General features: G+C 39.9%; 2 protein-coding genes across 2 annotated transcripts in view; both read left to right on the forward strand.

Annotated features, from left to right (window-relative positions):
* The window catches only part of CUNH2orf80 (chromosome unknown C2orf80 homolog), a 19,854-nt gene extending 14,335 nt beyond the window's left edge, over positions 1-5,519 (forward strand). Inside the window, exons 6-7 of the mRNA XM_007935924.1 lie at positions 4,955-5,042; positions 5,353-5,519. Of these exons, the coding sequence (XP_007934115.1) occupies positions 4,955-5,042; positions 5,353-5,519 (255 nt within the window). The remainder of the gene's footprint in view (positions 1-4,954; positions 5,043-5,352) is intronic.
* Positions 5,520-9,244: 3,725 nt separating this feature from the next.
* Positions 9,245-13,239, forward strand: LOC103191789 (gamma-crystallin B). Its single transcript, XM_007934673.2, has 3 exons — positions 9,245-9,253; positions 9,354-9,596; positions 12,964-13,239. The coding sequence occupies exons 1-3, from the start codon at positions 9,245-9,247 to the stop codon at positions 13,237-13,239; spliced, it is 528 nt and encodes a 175-aa protein (XP_007932864.1).
* Positions 13,240-14,439: the final 1,200 nt, after the last annotated feature.

A 14,439-nucleotide genomic window follows, 5' to 3' on the forward strand; every position in this document is an offset into this window, starting at 1 on the left:
CCAGCCTTCTGGTGAGCAGTCAAGTGCCTTAGGCACTATGCCACCAGAGCTCCCACAACTAACTTTAGATAAATATAAAATGTCCTGAAGAAAAAGGGAATATACATCTTTCTTCAGCAAATAAAACATGTAATAAAAACAGCCTGTAGGTCCATTTGTTGGAGGGAAATAGGGAAAGGAAAGGGAGGCAGAGAAAGTGAAAAGGAGTGGAGGCAAGAGAGGAGACGACGGGGAGCGGGTGGGGAAATAGAGAGCACAGAACCTCTGCTTTCCTCCTCTCTCCCTGATACCACACCCCAGTGTCTGACTGACCATAGTTCAAGGACATCCAAGTCACATCCAAAGTCCAGATCATGTTCTTCAGAGCCAAACAGACTGATGTCCAGCCCCAGCCCCGTCACATGGGTTGGAACAGCCAAAGTTTTGATTAGCAGCCGAGCTCTTAGCCACTAAGCCACCAGGGCTCCTTATATAAAAAGGCATAATAACATGTACCCAGTGCATCAGGTTGTTAGATTTAGAAACTTAACTATATTAGGATTAAGTGAGATCGTGAATGTCAAGAGCTTAGGCAGATGCTAGGCACAGGGGGATCCTTCGATAGAGTTGTTGGTAGATGCCGTCAAGTCACTTCTGACTCACAGCAACGCTACGTGCAACAGAACAAAACACTGCACAGTCCTGCACCATGCTCACAATCTTTGCTATGCTTGGGACCATTGTTGCACCCACTGCGTCAATCCATCTTGTTAAGGGTCTTCTATTTTACTGACCCTCTACCTTACCAAGCATAATATTCTTTTTCTAGGCTCTAGTCCCCCCTGATAACATGGCCAAAGTAGGAGAGACAAAATCAGGCCATTCTCTCTTCAAGGCAGCGTTCTGGCTGCACTTCTTCTAAGACAGATGTGTTCCTTCTTCTGGCAGTCCATGGTATACTCAGTATTCTTCTCCAACACCATAATTCTTATGCATCGATTCATCTTCAGTCTGTTGTCCAGCTTTCACATGCATATGAGGCTATTGAAAATGCCGTGGCTTGGGTCAGGTGCGCCTTCGTTTTCAAAGTGACATCTTTGCTTTTTAACACTTTAAAGTGGTCTTTTTAGCACATTCGTCCAACACAGTCAGTTGTTTTCTTGACCGCTGTTTCCTTGGGTATTGATTGTGGATCCAAGTAAAATGAAATCTTTGACAACTTCAATCTTTTCTTTATTTATCATGATGTTGCTTATTGGTCCAGTTGTGAGGATTTTTGTTTTCTTTATGTTGAGGTGTAATCCACACTGAAGACAGTTGTCATCACTGCTCTGTCAGTTTGTTGTATTGTGGTGACTTGTGTATACTGGAAGCTATGCTATTGGTAGTTCAAATGCCAGCAGGGCCACCCACAGTGGGCAGGTTTTTGAGGACCTTCCAAACTAAGACAGACTAGGTAGAAGGACTTGGTGGTCCACTTCTGAAAAAATATTGGTCACTGAAAACCTTCAGTGTTAGCTAATACTATTTTACCCGCAGTCAGGCTGGTCAGTCTCCTTCCTACTACTGATGGGGGCCGCTTGACAGCACGTTGGCCTCTCTGCAACAGGCCTCTGTACATCCTGTCACACCTCTGAAGCCCAGGCCTGCCAGGTACTTAGTGTAATAATTCTGCCAGTATCTTTTCTTGGAGGATGCTGACTCAGACTGAGTTGTGAATAAATGGAAAAGCGTTTTCATGATAAGGAGAGAGACCTATGTTTTAAACTAAAGTTCTGAGATTTAAAAAATTCTTTCAATATCAATTATGTCCATGTGAATACTAACTGTCTGTGTTTGAAAGATAAAGACCAAACAAAACACAAACTCACTAAGTGTCTGAAATGAAACAGTATCAACAGTATTTAAGTTCACTGTGTATTCTCTCCGGTCCTATGTCGTCCTTTTGCCATGTTACCACCATCTTCAGTTATGTGTTTATCATACTCTTTCATTTCTTTATAGTTTTATAACATGTATACGGAATCATTATATTACTTAGTTTTGGGTGTTTTTGAATTTTATATAAAAGGAATAACAAAGGTACTATTCTATAGCTTTCTTTTTTCTCACTTTTGTTTCTGAAATTCATCCATGCTGTTGCAGTAGCTGTAGTTTATTCTCATTGCATATAATATTCCACTGTAGGAATATGCCACAATTTACTTATACATTCTTCTGTTTTCAACATTTGGGTTATTTCTTCTATATGTATCTTTTTGCACAGTAAGGGAGTTTATATATGTTGTATATTTATATATAAATAAAAACATATTTCTTCTATATGTATCTTTTTGCACAGTAAGGGAGTTTATATATGTTGTATATTTATATATAAATAAAAACATATTTCTTCTATATGTATCTTTTTGCACAGTAAGGGAGTTTATATATGTTGTATATTTATATGTAAACTCCTTTACTGTTCACAAAGATACATAGAGAAGAAATAACCCAAATGTTGAAAACAGAAGACTGTATAAGTGAATTATGGCATATTCCTACAGTGGAATATTATATGCAATGAGAATAAACTACAGCTACTGCAACAGCATGGATGAATTTCAGAAACAAAAGTGAAAAAAAAAGAAAGCTATAGAATAGTACCTTTGTTATTCCTTTTATATAAAATTCAAAAACACACAAAACTAAGTAATATAATGAAACTGCTAAGCCATGGAGTATGTGCATCTTCAATCATCTGTTGTCATTATTGTTAGGTGCTTGGAGTCTGTCTCAACTCAGTGACCCCATGTGACAGAGTAGGACTGACCCATAGGGTTTCTAGGCTGTAAGCTTCATGGGAGCAGGTCACCAGGTCTTTCTGCCACAGAGCCACTGGCTGGGTTCCAACCACTAACCTTTCTGTTAGTAGCTGAGCTCTTAACCACTGTGCTACATCTTCAGAATGTCAAAATGTTTCCCAGATGATTGTACCAATTTACACTTCTTCCTGCAATGTAGGTTGCTACCAATGCTTGATACTTTCAGGCTTTTAAATTTTTGTGAGTCTTCCAAGCCATTATGGTATTTTGCTATGGTTTTAGTTTGCATTCCCCTGATTATCAATGAATAACTATTCATTCCTATGTGTCTTCTTCTGTAAAGGGCCTGTTAAAGTCTTTTGTTCACTTTGTTGTTCGGTTATTTGTCTTTTTCTTTTTGATTTATGGAGTCGCAATTTCTGAGGGGGGCGGGATGCTATAGGATATAAACAATCAAGTCTTAGATTTTCCAGTACGTCTCCTGTTTGAAGTTTGCTCCTCTTTCTGTATAAACACTAAAATGTTTTAGAAAATATAATTTTCCAACATTCCAACCACATTTCCAAGACTTTTGAGCAGATACAAAATATCTTTACTAGGACACATGCTCTGCTTTTCCTTTGGAAAATATAATTACCGTAAGTACATACTCAATTGCTCTGACACCTTGGATCAGAAATCTCCCATCTCCTGTCTCAGTGACATCAAAATGATGGTTTAGTAAGTTACTGCTCTGGGTGAAAGGTGGGTGAACATTACTTTCTATGCCTTCATTCCTTCATAATAAAACGCTTCTCAGAGCCTTCCTTGTGTAGGTTCTTATACTCCTTTACAAGCTCCCAGCTTTTTCTCCTCCTCAGCCTTCCAGAACCTGCATTCCAATTCAGTCAGTGTGACACTGGAGTCCATGCTTTAACTGTTACTGCCTTGAATTGTAGTTATTCAACTAGTCAATAACATGTGAAGGCCCCACTATGTGCTTGGCACTCTTTCTAAAAGGTTAAAAAAAAAAAAAGGTTAAATTGGCTAACTGGCCTCCCTGCTTGTATATTCCAATACATTCTTCACGTGGTGCCCAGAGTGATCATTTGACAAATCTAAATCAGGTCTCATCACACTCCTGCTTAAATAGATGTCAGCGGCTTTCCATTGTACCCTGGAATCAATATCAACATACAGCTCTGGGGCGTGCCCACAAAGGCCTTACCTGATAGAGTCCTGCCTCCCTCTTTGGACCCAGCAGTGCTTTTTCCCTCTCAAATTGGCTTCTTTTCTGCGTCAGGAAAGCACCGCTTATTCTAAGGAGGCCTTGCTCTTGCCTGTCTCCTTCCCTTTGCCTGAAGTGCTTCTTCCTGCTCTTACCATGGCTGGCTTCTCCTGCTCATCCTTAAGTCTCTGCTTCCTTTTAGAAGATTTCTCTGCCCATTCTATCAGACATGGTGGCTGCCAGTAACTCTCTAGCACATCACCTTGTTTAGTTCATGTATTAAATGTATTACAATGTGTAATCATACTGGTGTCTAACTGTTGGTTTATTGTTAGTCTCTCCCCAGTAGATTGTCAGCCCCGGAAGGCAGGGCTCTTATCTATCTTACTAACCACAGGACCTAAAATAGGTTCTGGCCCAAGGTAGGTGCTCAATGAACACTTGATGAAGGACTGAGAGAAAGGACCACCTTAGCCTGAAGGTTTTCTGTGTAGTGCGGCAAACAGGTTATCACTAACCATAACACACTGGGATTGTTATATTTACTGCATGCTTTGCGATCACAGATGAGTGAGTAAAATAATTCTGTCTTGGGACTGGGGAGGGGATGGTGCCAGCATGGGATGGTGGAGGTGGGAGACATCAGAGTAAATCTCTCAGAAAAGGGGCTATTTTAGCTGCATTTCCAAGGAAAAGTAGGAGCTCTCCAGCCAGAAAAGGAGGTATTGGCTGTTCAGGCAAAGAGGACTCAGTGAATAGCGTTAGTGTGTGAAAGGGCATTCTACGCAAAGGTTACTAACCACATCAGCCATGTGAGAATGTTCACGGCATATGAGCCTTATCAAAAGAGCGTTACTTAGATCTAAGGACATCAGGTCAATTAAACAGCCAAGTGCCATAACCAGCACATGTTAGCAACACAAAGTGTATCCACTTTTAAAAGTAGGACTGTTTTTCCTTCCAGGTTCCTCGGGCTCCATCTTTCCGTCTCTCCTTGCACCCTTTTGCCATGTTAACAGCACCCAAAGCAGCAGAGTATGCCCACAAACAGAGTAAGCCTGTTGACTTCTCGTTGCAGAAAGAAATTTAAGTAAGATTAGGTGTTGGGCTCACAATGTCAGGTCCAAGTTGTTATGATAATTAAAGTTGTCTGGTTGAATTAAAAAGAATGAGGGGGTTTTATGACTTGATTCCTTCCCCTCCACCACCACACAATTACCAAAATCAAAGAAGTCTTCTATCTTAGATCTTTGATGATGGGAGCAAAGCACTCCAGAAGGGAAGGATCTAAAACTGTAGGTGGGCCCATTTTTCTAGAAAATGCTTTTTATATATGGATACAGTCACTACATGTGTCTATAGGTGTCAAGTTAAGAAGAGGAACAACAAATAAAATTGCCACCAGCAGCTCTGCAAAGGAAGCAAATGTCACGGAATGGAAATCATCAAGAAGTTTACCTTTGAACACACAGCCAAAGAACAAAGTATGTCTACAACACAGATTGAACCAAACTTTGTTAGCCATCTAAATTTGCATACATCACACTTTACACCTCTATACTTCATTGTGCATGCTCTAAGAACAAACTTACTCCCTTAAATAACCATAGCACCCTTATCAACCTTAGAAAATCTAACATTGATCATTTTATTTAATCTACCATCTGTATACCAATTTTGTTCATTGATCCAATAATGTCTTTTCTCTTTTTAAAGCATGTTTCCCTTTCTGTACAGGATCTACTATGGGATCATATATTGCATTTAGTTGAAATATAATGCTTCACTTCCAAATTTATTAAAACTAAAGCAGTTCCATGGAAATTCTTCTTTTCCCACATTTATTTTAATCCATCTTTGTCAGCAAGTTAGTATCTGATGTTTGACCTTAACCCTTTTGTGACCCATGGGACACATATCACCCACCAACATTTTGGGCCTCCCAGGTTTCTTGGAAGCTGCTATTCCAGTTGTAGTACATATTATTGCCTGTCAGGGACCTGTATACTGCATGGATCTGAAGAAATGGGCCTCACCCCACCAATCCTACCATCAGAGTCCACTTGGGACATATGTGTCCCACATAATGGTATCAAAATCTATATTCCCTCAAAAAATATTTTTCCTTGATTTCAGCATGCTTTCCATTGCTGCAAACACATGGCATCAACAAAAAATCCAAAGTAGAAAATAATTCAGTCATGAAAGGGTTAACTCACTACAGATTGAAAGCCCAATAATGTCTATGTTCCATGTTAAATTGATGTGCTCGATACTAAAATCATCTTTTCATTCCACAGATCACTTCGCCTGGGACTTCATAATAAAATCTCCGGGAGAGAAAAAGAAACATCACCTTAAAATGGCAATTCCTGCCAGAACATTTCTTTTTGATGCAAACAGCATTGGAGTGTGACTTTGGGTTTTGATATTTCTTCTTTTGGAAGCATATTGCACTGCTACCTTTGATAATAACTGTGTGTATCTTATGCTACTTGCTTGTGAGCGGAAGACAGTTGAGGAACGCAGCTGATAAATAGTTTTCTAAGAAATCTGAGCTGGCTGGCTTCAGAGGACCTTTTTCAGATAGTTAGCATTGAATATTGCAGAGAGGGAGAGGAGTAGGGGGCCGTTTTCCAAAGTTTCAATCCAAGATAAAGTCAAGCTGTCACTTAGGGTCTTTACTATGTTCTCATAGCAGAAACATTTATTTAAAATCATTTCAATAAAGCATTGAAAGAAAAATGGTTACGAGCTTTCTTTCAGTAGAATATAATGACTACTAACCCAAAGAGCTCTGGTGGCATAGTGCCTAAGGCATTTGACTGCTAACCAGAAGGCTAATGGTTCAAATCCACCAGCCACTCTGCAGAAACAAGAGTGGACAATCTACTTCTGTAAAGATTTATTGCCTCAGAAACCTAAAGGAGGTTGCCATGTGTTGGAATTGACTCAATGGCAGTGAGTTAGTTAGTTTTTTTTTTTTTTTAACCAAAAAAAATCAATCTCACTGCCATTGAGTCAATTCCAACTTGTACAGACCCCCACTGGGTTTCCAAGGCTATAAATTTTTACAGAAATAGATTGCCCTCTCTTCCCTCTGTGAAGCAGCTGGTGGGTTTGAACCACCAACTTTCTGGTTAACAGCCAAATGCCTTATCCATTATACCACCAGAGCTCCTACTCTTGAAACCAAACTCACTGCCCTCGAGTCAGATCCAATTTATAGCGACTATCCTTGGGTTTCTGAGGCAGTAGCACTACGGAAGTAGATTACCCAGCTTTCCTTCTGAGGAGTGACAGGTGGGTTTGAACTGCCAGCCTTCTGGTTAGCAGTCAAATGCTTTAGGCACTACACCACCAGAACTCCTAGAGCTCTACTAGGGAGAAAAAACAAAAAAATGCTCTAGTCTTTCAGTACCTTTTCAAAACGCCTATGAGGTATGTGATTTAGCCTGTAAATGTGTGTAGTAGCAATTTGATCAAAGGAACGTGAGTACACATTATACTTTTCTTAAGGTTTAAGTGGAGTGTCTTCTTTCTACAGGACAGTTTCATTAGCAAAAACACACGTGACTTGTTGACTTCTGCTGAAAATAGTGACATATTCAGAAGGGTATTGTGACTGGGGAGACCACAGTGACCTTTTCTGCACTGGGTTTGATCAGGATTGTAACTGAGTAGACCTACCGTGTTAGGAGGGAGGCAGAGGTGTGTAATAGTAATTAACCTGTGGTCCCTGGAAGTCCTGCCAGGTGTCTAGCTTCATAGGACTTTGCCCAGTTTTCTCTGCACAGGCTGTCTAGTTCTGCTAATTATAAGGGAATGTTTTTTCTTTGTGGCTATTGCTGTTTATCCTTTCCATATCTGCTTTGCATGCTGACTGAGGGTGTCCACAAACAGCATTGTGAACATATTGCTAGCTGTGAAGCAGGAAGGTGTTTGATTTTATCTTTCTGCATGCACACAGGGTATAGATGATCTAGAGACTGACATTATCCCCTACCACTGCATATCTGAGGAGTGCTTCTAAATCAGAGTTGTCCCTGGTAGCTAAACAGTTAATGACCTCGGCTGGTGACAGAAGGGTTGGAGGTTCAAGTCTACCCAGAGGCACCTCAGAAGAAAGGCCTGGTGATCTGCTTCCAAAAGCCAGCCATGGAAAACACTATGGAGCCCAGTTCTACTGACACACGTAGGGTTGCCATGAGTTGGAGTTGACTCAGTAAGAACTGTTTGCTTTAAAGCAATAGGCTGGCAGCACCGAAGAAAGCTCTTCAGGCAGTCACCTGGGTTCTATGAAACAGTAATGCAGCTGGGAAGGCAGGTAAGCAAATAACGATGCCAATTTTAAAAACAAAAAGCAGCCCTAGAAGACAATTGGGGGTGGGATAGAGATCCTGTGTATTTTCCTGCTCTGTGAGTGTCCACAGTGTCTTGGGAGAATGCTTTACTTTTCAGGTAAAGGAGAAGGGTTTAGTCTCAAGACAAACTACCCATTTCCAAAATTTGCTGCTTTTCACCATTTAAAATGTCTGCATTTACATTTAAATGTTGCTTTTATTATTTTCCTTCCAAGTCATGAAAGTAATTTATATTTATAATAGAAAATTCAGGAATAAATAGCAGGAATAAAAATATAAAATTAGGACCTATCGTCTTGTCATTGATTGATGACTACTACTGACATTCTGTTGTATACAGTGTTCTGATCTTTTCTTTCTTACATAAACATATGCAGAATATTTTTTATCCAAACCATACCATGCTGATGAAAGAATTTGGGAAACATAATTGTCTTTCTCATTGGGAAGATTTTTTGTTTGGAACTTTTGTTGCCCCTTAGCACAGGTCCTTCTGGAATTCATACAGTTCTCACGAGTCACCCCAGATGGAGCCAACAACCTCCATCTCAGCAGTTTCCATCATTACAAAATGCTGGTCATGGAATGTATTTCTAGAGAGCTGCATAGGATGAGAAGTGCGCCCTTTGTCTCCAAGGTCATAATGGCTCTGCTGACTTCAATTTCTTTCACTAGAGCTGGTGAGGACAACTCGAAAATTCCAGAGAGAATGAGAGCCCCCTGCCCCGTGACCCCAAAATGAAAAAAAAGAAAACATAGAAATCCCCTTACGCACTACTCCCAGGCCCCTTTTGTGTTGGTCTTGCCAACGCAGCAGTCATCCTGCTATATATACCAGCTGCCTCTCTTGTCCCTATCAACTGGACTCTGAATATTCACTGTCAACAACCATGGGGAAGGTGAGCTAATGAAGGTGCCAGACTGTATCTATTGAGTCTACTGAATGTGGTAATGTAACTTCTTGCTGACTGCTTGCTACCACCTTGTTTTCCACTGTAGATCACCTTCTACGAGGACCGGGGCTTCCAGGGTCGCTGCTATGAGTGCAGCACTGACTGCCCCAACCTGCAGACCTACTTCAGCCGCTGTAACTCCATCCGGGTGGACAGCGGTTGCTGGATGCTCTATGAGCGTCCCAACTACCAGGGGTACCAGTACTTCCTGCGCCGTGGCGAGTACCCTGACTACCAGCAGTGGATGGGCTTCAACGACTCAATTCGCTCCTGCCATCTCATCCCCCATGTGAGTGTGGCTTTGTCTTTGGTCCTTTGGGAAATTAAAGCCGTTTAAAAATGCCATTCTTAAACCAGTAGTTCCAATTAGATAGCAACAGAAAGTGGAAGAGATGTTAGTGCATGCACGCCAGTCTAGCAGGTGCCTTAGGTGTGGAGTTTTTTTTCATGAATCTGTGGTGTTATCTTTTAACTACATGCTTCCCAACTTTGTATTTTAAATGTAATAATAATAATAATTAAAAGACCAAAAGACTAATAATGAAAAAGCAATTCATGAGAGAGACTGAAATCACCACCTGTTCAAGAAATAATTTCCATGGAGAGTTGTGATGGATACACAACACAGTGAATGTAATTAATGTCACTGTGCATATACATGGTTGAAATGACATATATATATATATATATGGAGAGAGAGAGAGAGAGAGAGAGAGAGAGAGAGAGAGATGTATGTATGTATATAAACACAAGGGAAAAAAAAAAAAAAAGAAGTAATTTCCCTAAGTGGTCGTTCCAGGCAATTTCAACCTAGAAATCCAACATATCAAGATTTATAAATATAATCTGGGACTGTTTGATTGATTAAAAGTACTTTTTCTTATTTTCCTATTTGATTATTCTTTCTGGAGACTATAGGCCTCTATATGGTTTCTTGTTATACTTGAGTGGTCTAGTTTACTTTGAGGTATAAACTAGATGAAAGACTGTCTTATTATCAAGTGCTGCTATAACAGAAATACTACAAATAGGTGGGTTTAACCAACAGAAATTTATTTCCTCACTGTTAGGAAGCTAACAGCCCAGATTCCGGACACTGGCTCTGGGAGAAGGCTTCACTGCCTGCCAGGAAACGTCCTTGTCTCTTTTTTGTTTCTGCTCCTTGGCTCCTGGTGATCTTTATGTGGCCTGGCATCTATCTTCCCCCATCTCTGCGGCTTGCCTGGTTACTTGCTCAGTCTGCTCTCTTCATATCGCAAAACAGAGTCACTTAAGACATGCTCTACACTAATACTTCCTCATTAACATAAAAGAAAAACCCATTCCCAAGTGGGATTATAACCACAAGTATAGACCAGAAAAAAAAAAAACAAAAAAACCCTGCTGTTGTGAAGTTGATTCTGACTTATAGTGACCCAATAGGACAGAATAGAACTGCCTCCATTGGTTTTCCAAGGCTGTAATCTTTACAGAAGCAGACTGCCTCATCTTTCTCCCACGGAGCAGCTGATGGGTTCAAAGCACTGACCTTTTGGTTAGCAGCTAAGTGTTTGAACCACTGAGGCACCAGATCTGCAATATATTTTGGGGGGATATAATTCAATCCATAACAAAGGCTATGATCAACAATTGCACTTTGAGGGTCAATATTTTCTGGGAAGTGATTGTAGAGTTTTTAGAAGAGTGGGATGTGGGAGACATGTGTCATCAAAATATAATTTAATGAAGATAATTCTTGCTGCTGAGAACATTAATAAATTGAGGGTAGGAGGCCAGAAAGAATCAGCTTGAAATGGGAACTGAAACTGACATGATGAAAACAGAGATAAAGAAAGGGTACCACCTTATTTTTATAAGAGCTTTAATAAACTTAAACATTTCCCATGTTGTTGTTAGGTGCCGTTGAGTCATTTCCAACTCCCAGCAACCCTATGTACAACAGAAAGAAACACTGCCCAGTCCTACCCCATCCTCACAATCTTTGCGATACCTGAGCCCATTGTTGCAGCCACTGTATCAATCCATCATGTTAAGGGCCTTACCCTTCTTCACTGACCCTCCATTTTACCAAGCATAAGATCCTTCTCCAGGGACCAGTCCCTTCTGACAACATAACCAAAGAACATGAGACAAAATCTGGCCATTCTTGCTTCTAAGGAGCATTCCAGCTGTACTTCTTCCAAGACAGATTTGTTCATTCTTTTGGCAGTCCATGGTATTTTCAATATTCTTTGCCAATGCCATGATTCAAATGAATCAATTATTCTTTGGTCTTCATTATTCATTGTCCTGCTTTCATATGCATATGAGATGACTGAAAATACCATGACTTGGTTCAGGAACACCTTAGTCCTCAAGATAACACTTTAAAGAGGTCTTTTGCAGTTAGACTATATGAAGAATGCAACATCAGGATTCAAGGAAAACTCATTAACCATCTGTGATATGCAGATACAACCTTGCTTGCTGAAAGGGAAAAGAATTTGAAGAACATACTGATGAAGATCAAAGACTACAGCTTTCAGTATGGATTACATCTTATCATAAAGAAAACAAAAATACTCAAAATGGGACCAATAATCAACATCGTGATAAATAGAAAAAATATTGAAGTTGTCAAAGATCTCATTTTTACTTGGATCTATAATCACTGTTCCTTGGAGGCAGCATGTCCATGAAAATCTTCCAACTAGTCTTATAGAAAATAACTAAATGTTGATTCCTTTTAAAAAATATCTATACTTTAATTTTTTTTTATTACAGCAAAGTATACACCAATTCAAAAGTTTCTACATGTACGATTTAGTGACATTGATTGCATTCTTAGAGTTGTGTAACCATTCTTACCTTCCTTTTCTGAGTTGCTCCTCCCCCATTAACATAAATTCATTGCCCCCCTAAGGTTCCTATCTAATCTTTCAAGTTGCTGTTGTCAATTTAATCCCATATAGATAGTTCTTAAAAGAGCATAATAGTCAAACCAAAAGAAAACCAAACTCACTGCCATCGAGTTGATCCCGACTCATAGAGACCCCTCCTTGGGTTTCCTAGGCGGTATCTCTATGGAAATAGATTGCCCAACCTTCCTTCCAAGGAGTGACTGGTGGCTTTGAACCACCAGCCTTCTGGTTAGTAGTCAAGTGCCTTAGACACTACGCCACCAGAGCTCCTATAATAGTCAAGGCAGGCATTTTTTACTAGTTAAGCTAAACAATCATTTGGTTCCAAAGACTTCAAGAGATATTTTTGGTTTAAGGTTTAAAGATTATCTCTGTAACAAAAGTAATATAGCAGATGATAGTTTTCCAATGACTCCCACTTTTTTTCTTTGAAAAACATTTTCTCTAATAACAAATGCTAAAGTGATGTGATAAATTTTATTTAAGCCAATCTTAATTCACAAGGACGAGAGATTGGTGGTTAGAAGCTGAAGGACTACTGAGGTCTGTTCTTAGGTTTGCTGTGAATCATTAGACTCACTAGATGTGGGCAATCGGGTGGAGAGGTTCCTCAACTCTACAAAATGGTTATTTTGGAAACAAACCTAGATTTAAGAGAACTTCTGGGCAAGAGTGGGCAGGGAGGTGCCAGTGCTGGAACTTTAATCTCTCTCTATTTTTGTTTATTAACTTCCTCTTTTCTATCTGCCACCTCAGTACTCCGGCCCTTACAGAATGAAGATATATGAGAGAGATGACTTCAGAGGACAAATGTCCGAGATCACAGATGACTGTCCCTCTCTTCAGGACCGCTTCCACCTCAATGAAATCCACTCCCTCAACGTACTGGAGGGCTGCTGGGTCCTCTACGAGTTGCCCAACTACCGGGGGCGGCAGTACCTGCTGAGGCCGGGAGAGTACAGGAGATATCTTGACTGGGGGGCTATGAACGCGAAAGTTGGTTCTTTAAGACGAGTCATGGATATTTACTGAAATAATTACATCCTCCCTTTTTCTCCTTAAGAATCTAATAAAATATTTAGCTTGTGTTTCTGGCACTAATAGAGTCTTGTCTTTCTTTCAATCTATTAAGCATTCAAAAGCAATGATGGCATTTGGTCAAACATAACAGCACATACTTTCAAGATGAAAAACAACTTCTTATGAAGAATAATGTTTCTAGCATTCTTTTAATGACTAAACTACGCAGGCGCAAAGAAAAGTTCCATTCAGTTGGGCTAAATTCGGCTGTGATTAACCCTTTATGGACATATTTGTAGTTACAATGATGAATTAGTACTTACTGAAGCACCTCAGATTGTCCCTCCAGGTTCTCACCATCAGATATCTTCCCTGTATAGTCCAAGTCTTAGTTGATAAGGAAAGTCATTCTTAGCACTTGGACTTTTACTTTATCTCCATAAACAAACAAACAAATTGATACAATATCATCTATTGCACTCAGTATCCTTCTAAAAGCCACCACCCTTTTCCTCCCATTTCTATCACCCCATACCTCCATGAGATTTTCAATCCAAATATAATTCTCTGTCTCTTTGCTGTAATGTGCTTTGAAGAAGAATTTCAGGATATTCACCAAAACTATCCGCAAGTGGGGAAACTCAGCCTTGTATCATTTTAATAGAAAGCAAGGTATTATCACTATATGCAGAGAATATACCCACTGCCATTGAGTCAACTCCAACTCATAGTAACCCTACAGGACAAGGTAGAACTGCCCCCATAAGGTTTCCAAAAATGTAAATCTTTGCAGAAGTAGACTGCCTCATCTTTCTCCCACAGAGTGGCTGATGGGTTCAAACTACTGACCTTTTTAGGTGAGCAGGCTAATGCTTTAACCACTGCACCATCAGGCACCTTGAGAATATACTAAGTGGAAAATAAAGAATGGAAGCTTTCCGGAGAATTCTGATTGTATGTTGGTCTTATTTATTTTTGAAAACTGATTAAAGTAGCTAATGGAAAAAAAAAAAAAAAAGTGAGTGGTCAGAGGAAAAACAAGAGTAGGACAGATGAGATAAAGCCAGGAATAAAGCTTGACACAGAGCATAGCCCTGCATCTGCCTGAATTTAGACTTCTAGCCTCCAGAACTGTGAGAAAATAAATTTCTGTTCTTTAAACAATCTACTTTGTGGTATTTTGATATGACAGCACTAGGAATCTAAGACCCT

The sequence above is a fragment of the Orycteropus afer genome, unplaced genomic scaffold (assembly GCF_000298275.1).
Source record: "Orycteropus afer afer isolate SDZICR_OR568_19922 unplaced genomic scaffold, OryAfe1.0 scaffold00002, whole genome shotgun sequence".
Taxonomy (NCBI): domain Eukaryota; kingdom Metazoa; phylum Chordata; class Mammalia; order Tubulidentata; family Orycteropodidae; genus Orycteropus; species Orycteropus afer.

What these genes read in the sequence shown, in the direction of transcription:
- LOC103191789 (XM_007934673.2), top strand. An exon ending in CCTGCCATCTCATCCCCCAT is followed by an intron (nt 9,597 to 12,963) that starts GTGAGTGTGGCT and finishes CTGCCACCTCAG; the next exon opens with TACTCCGGCCCTTACAGAAT.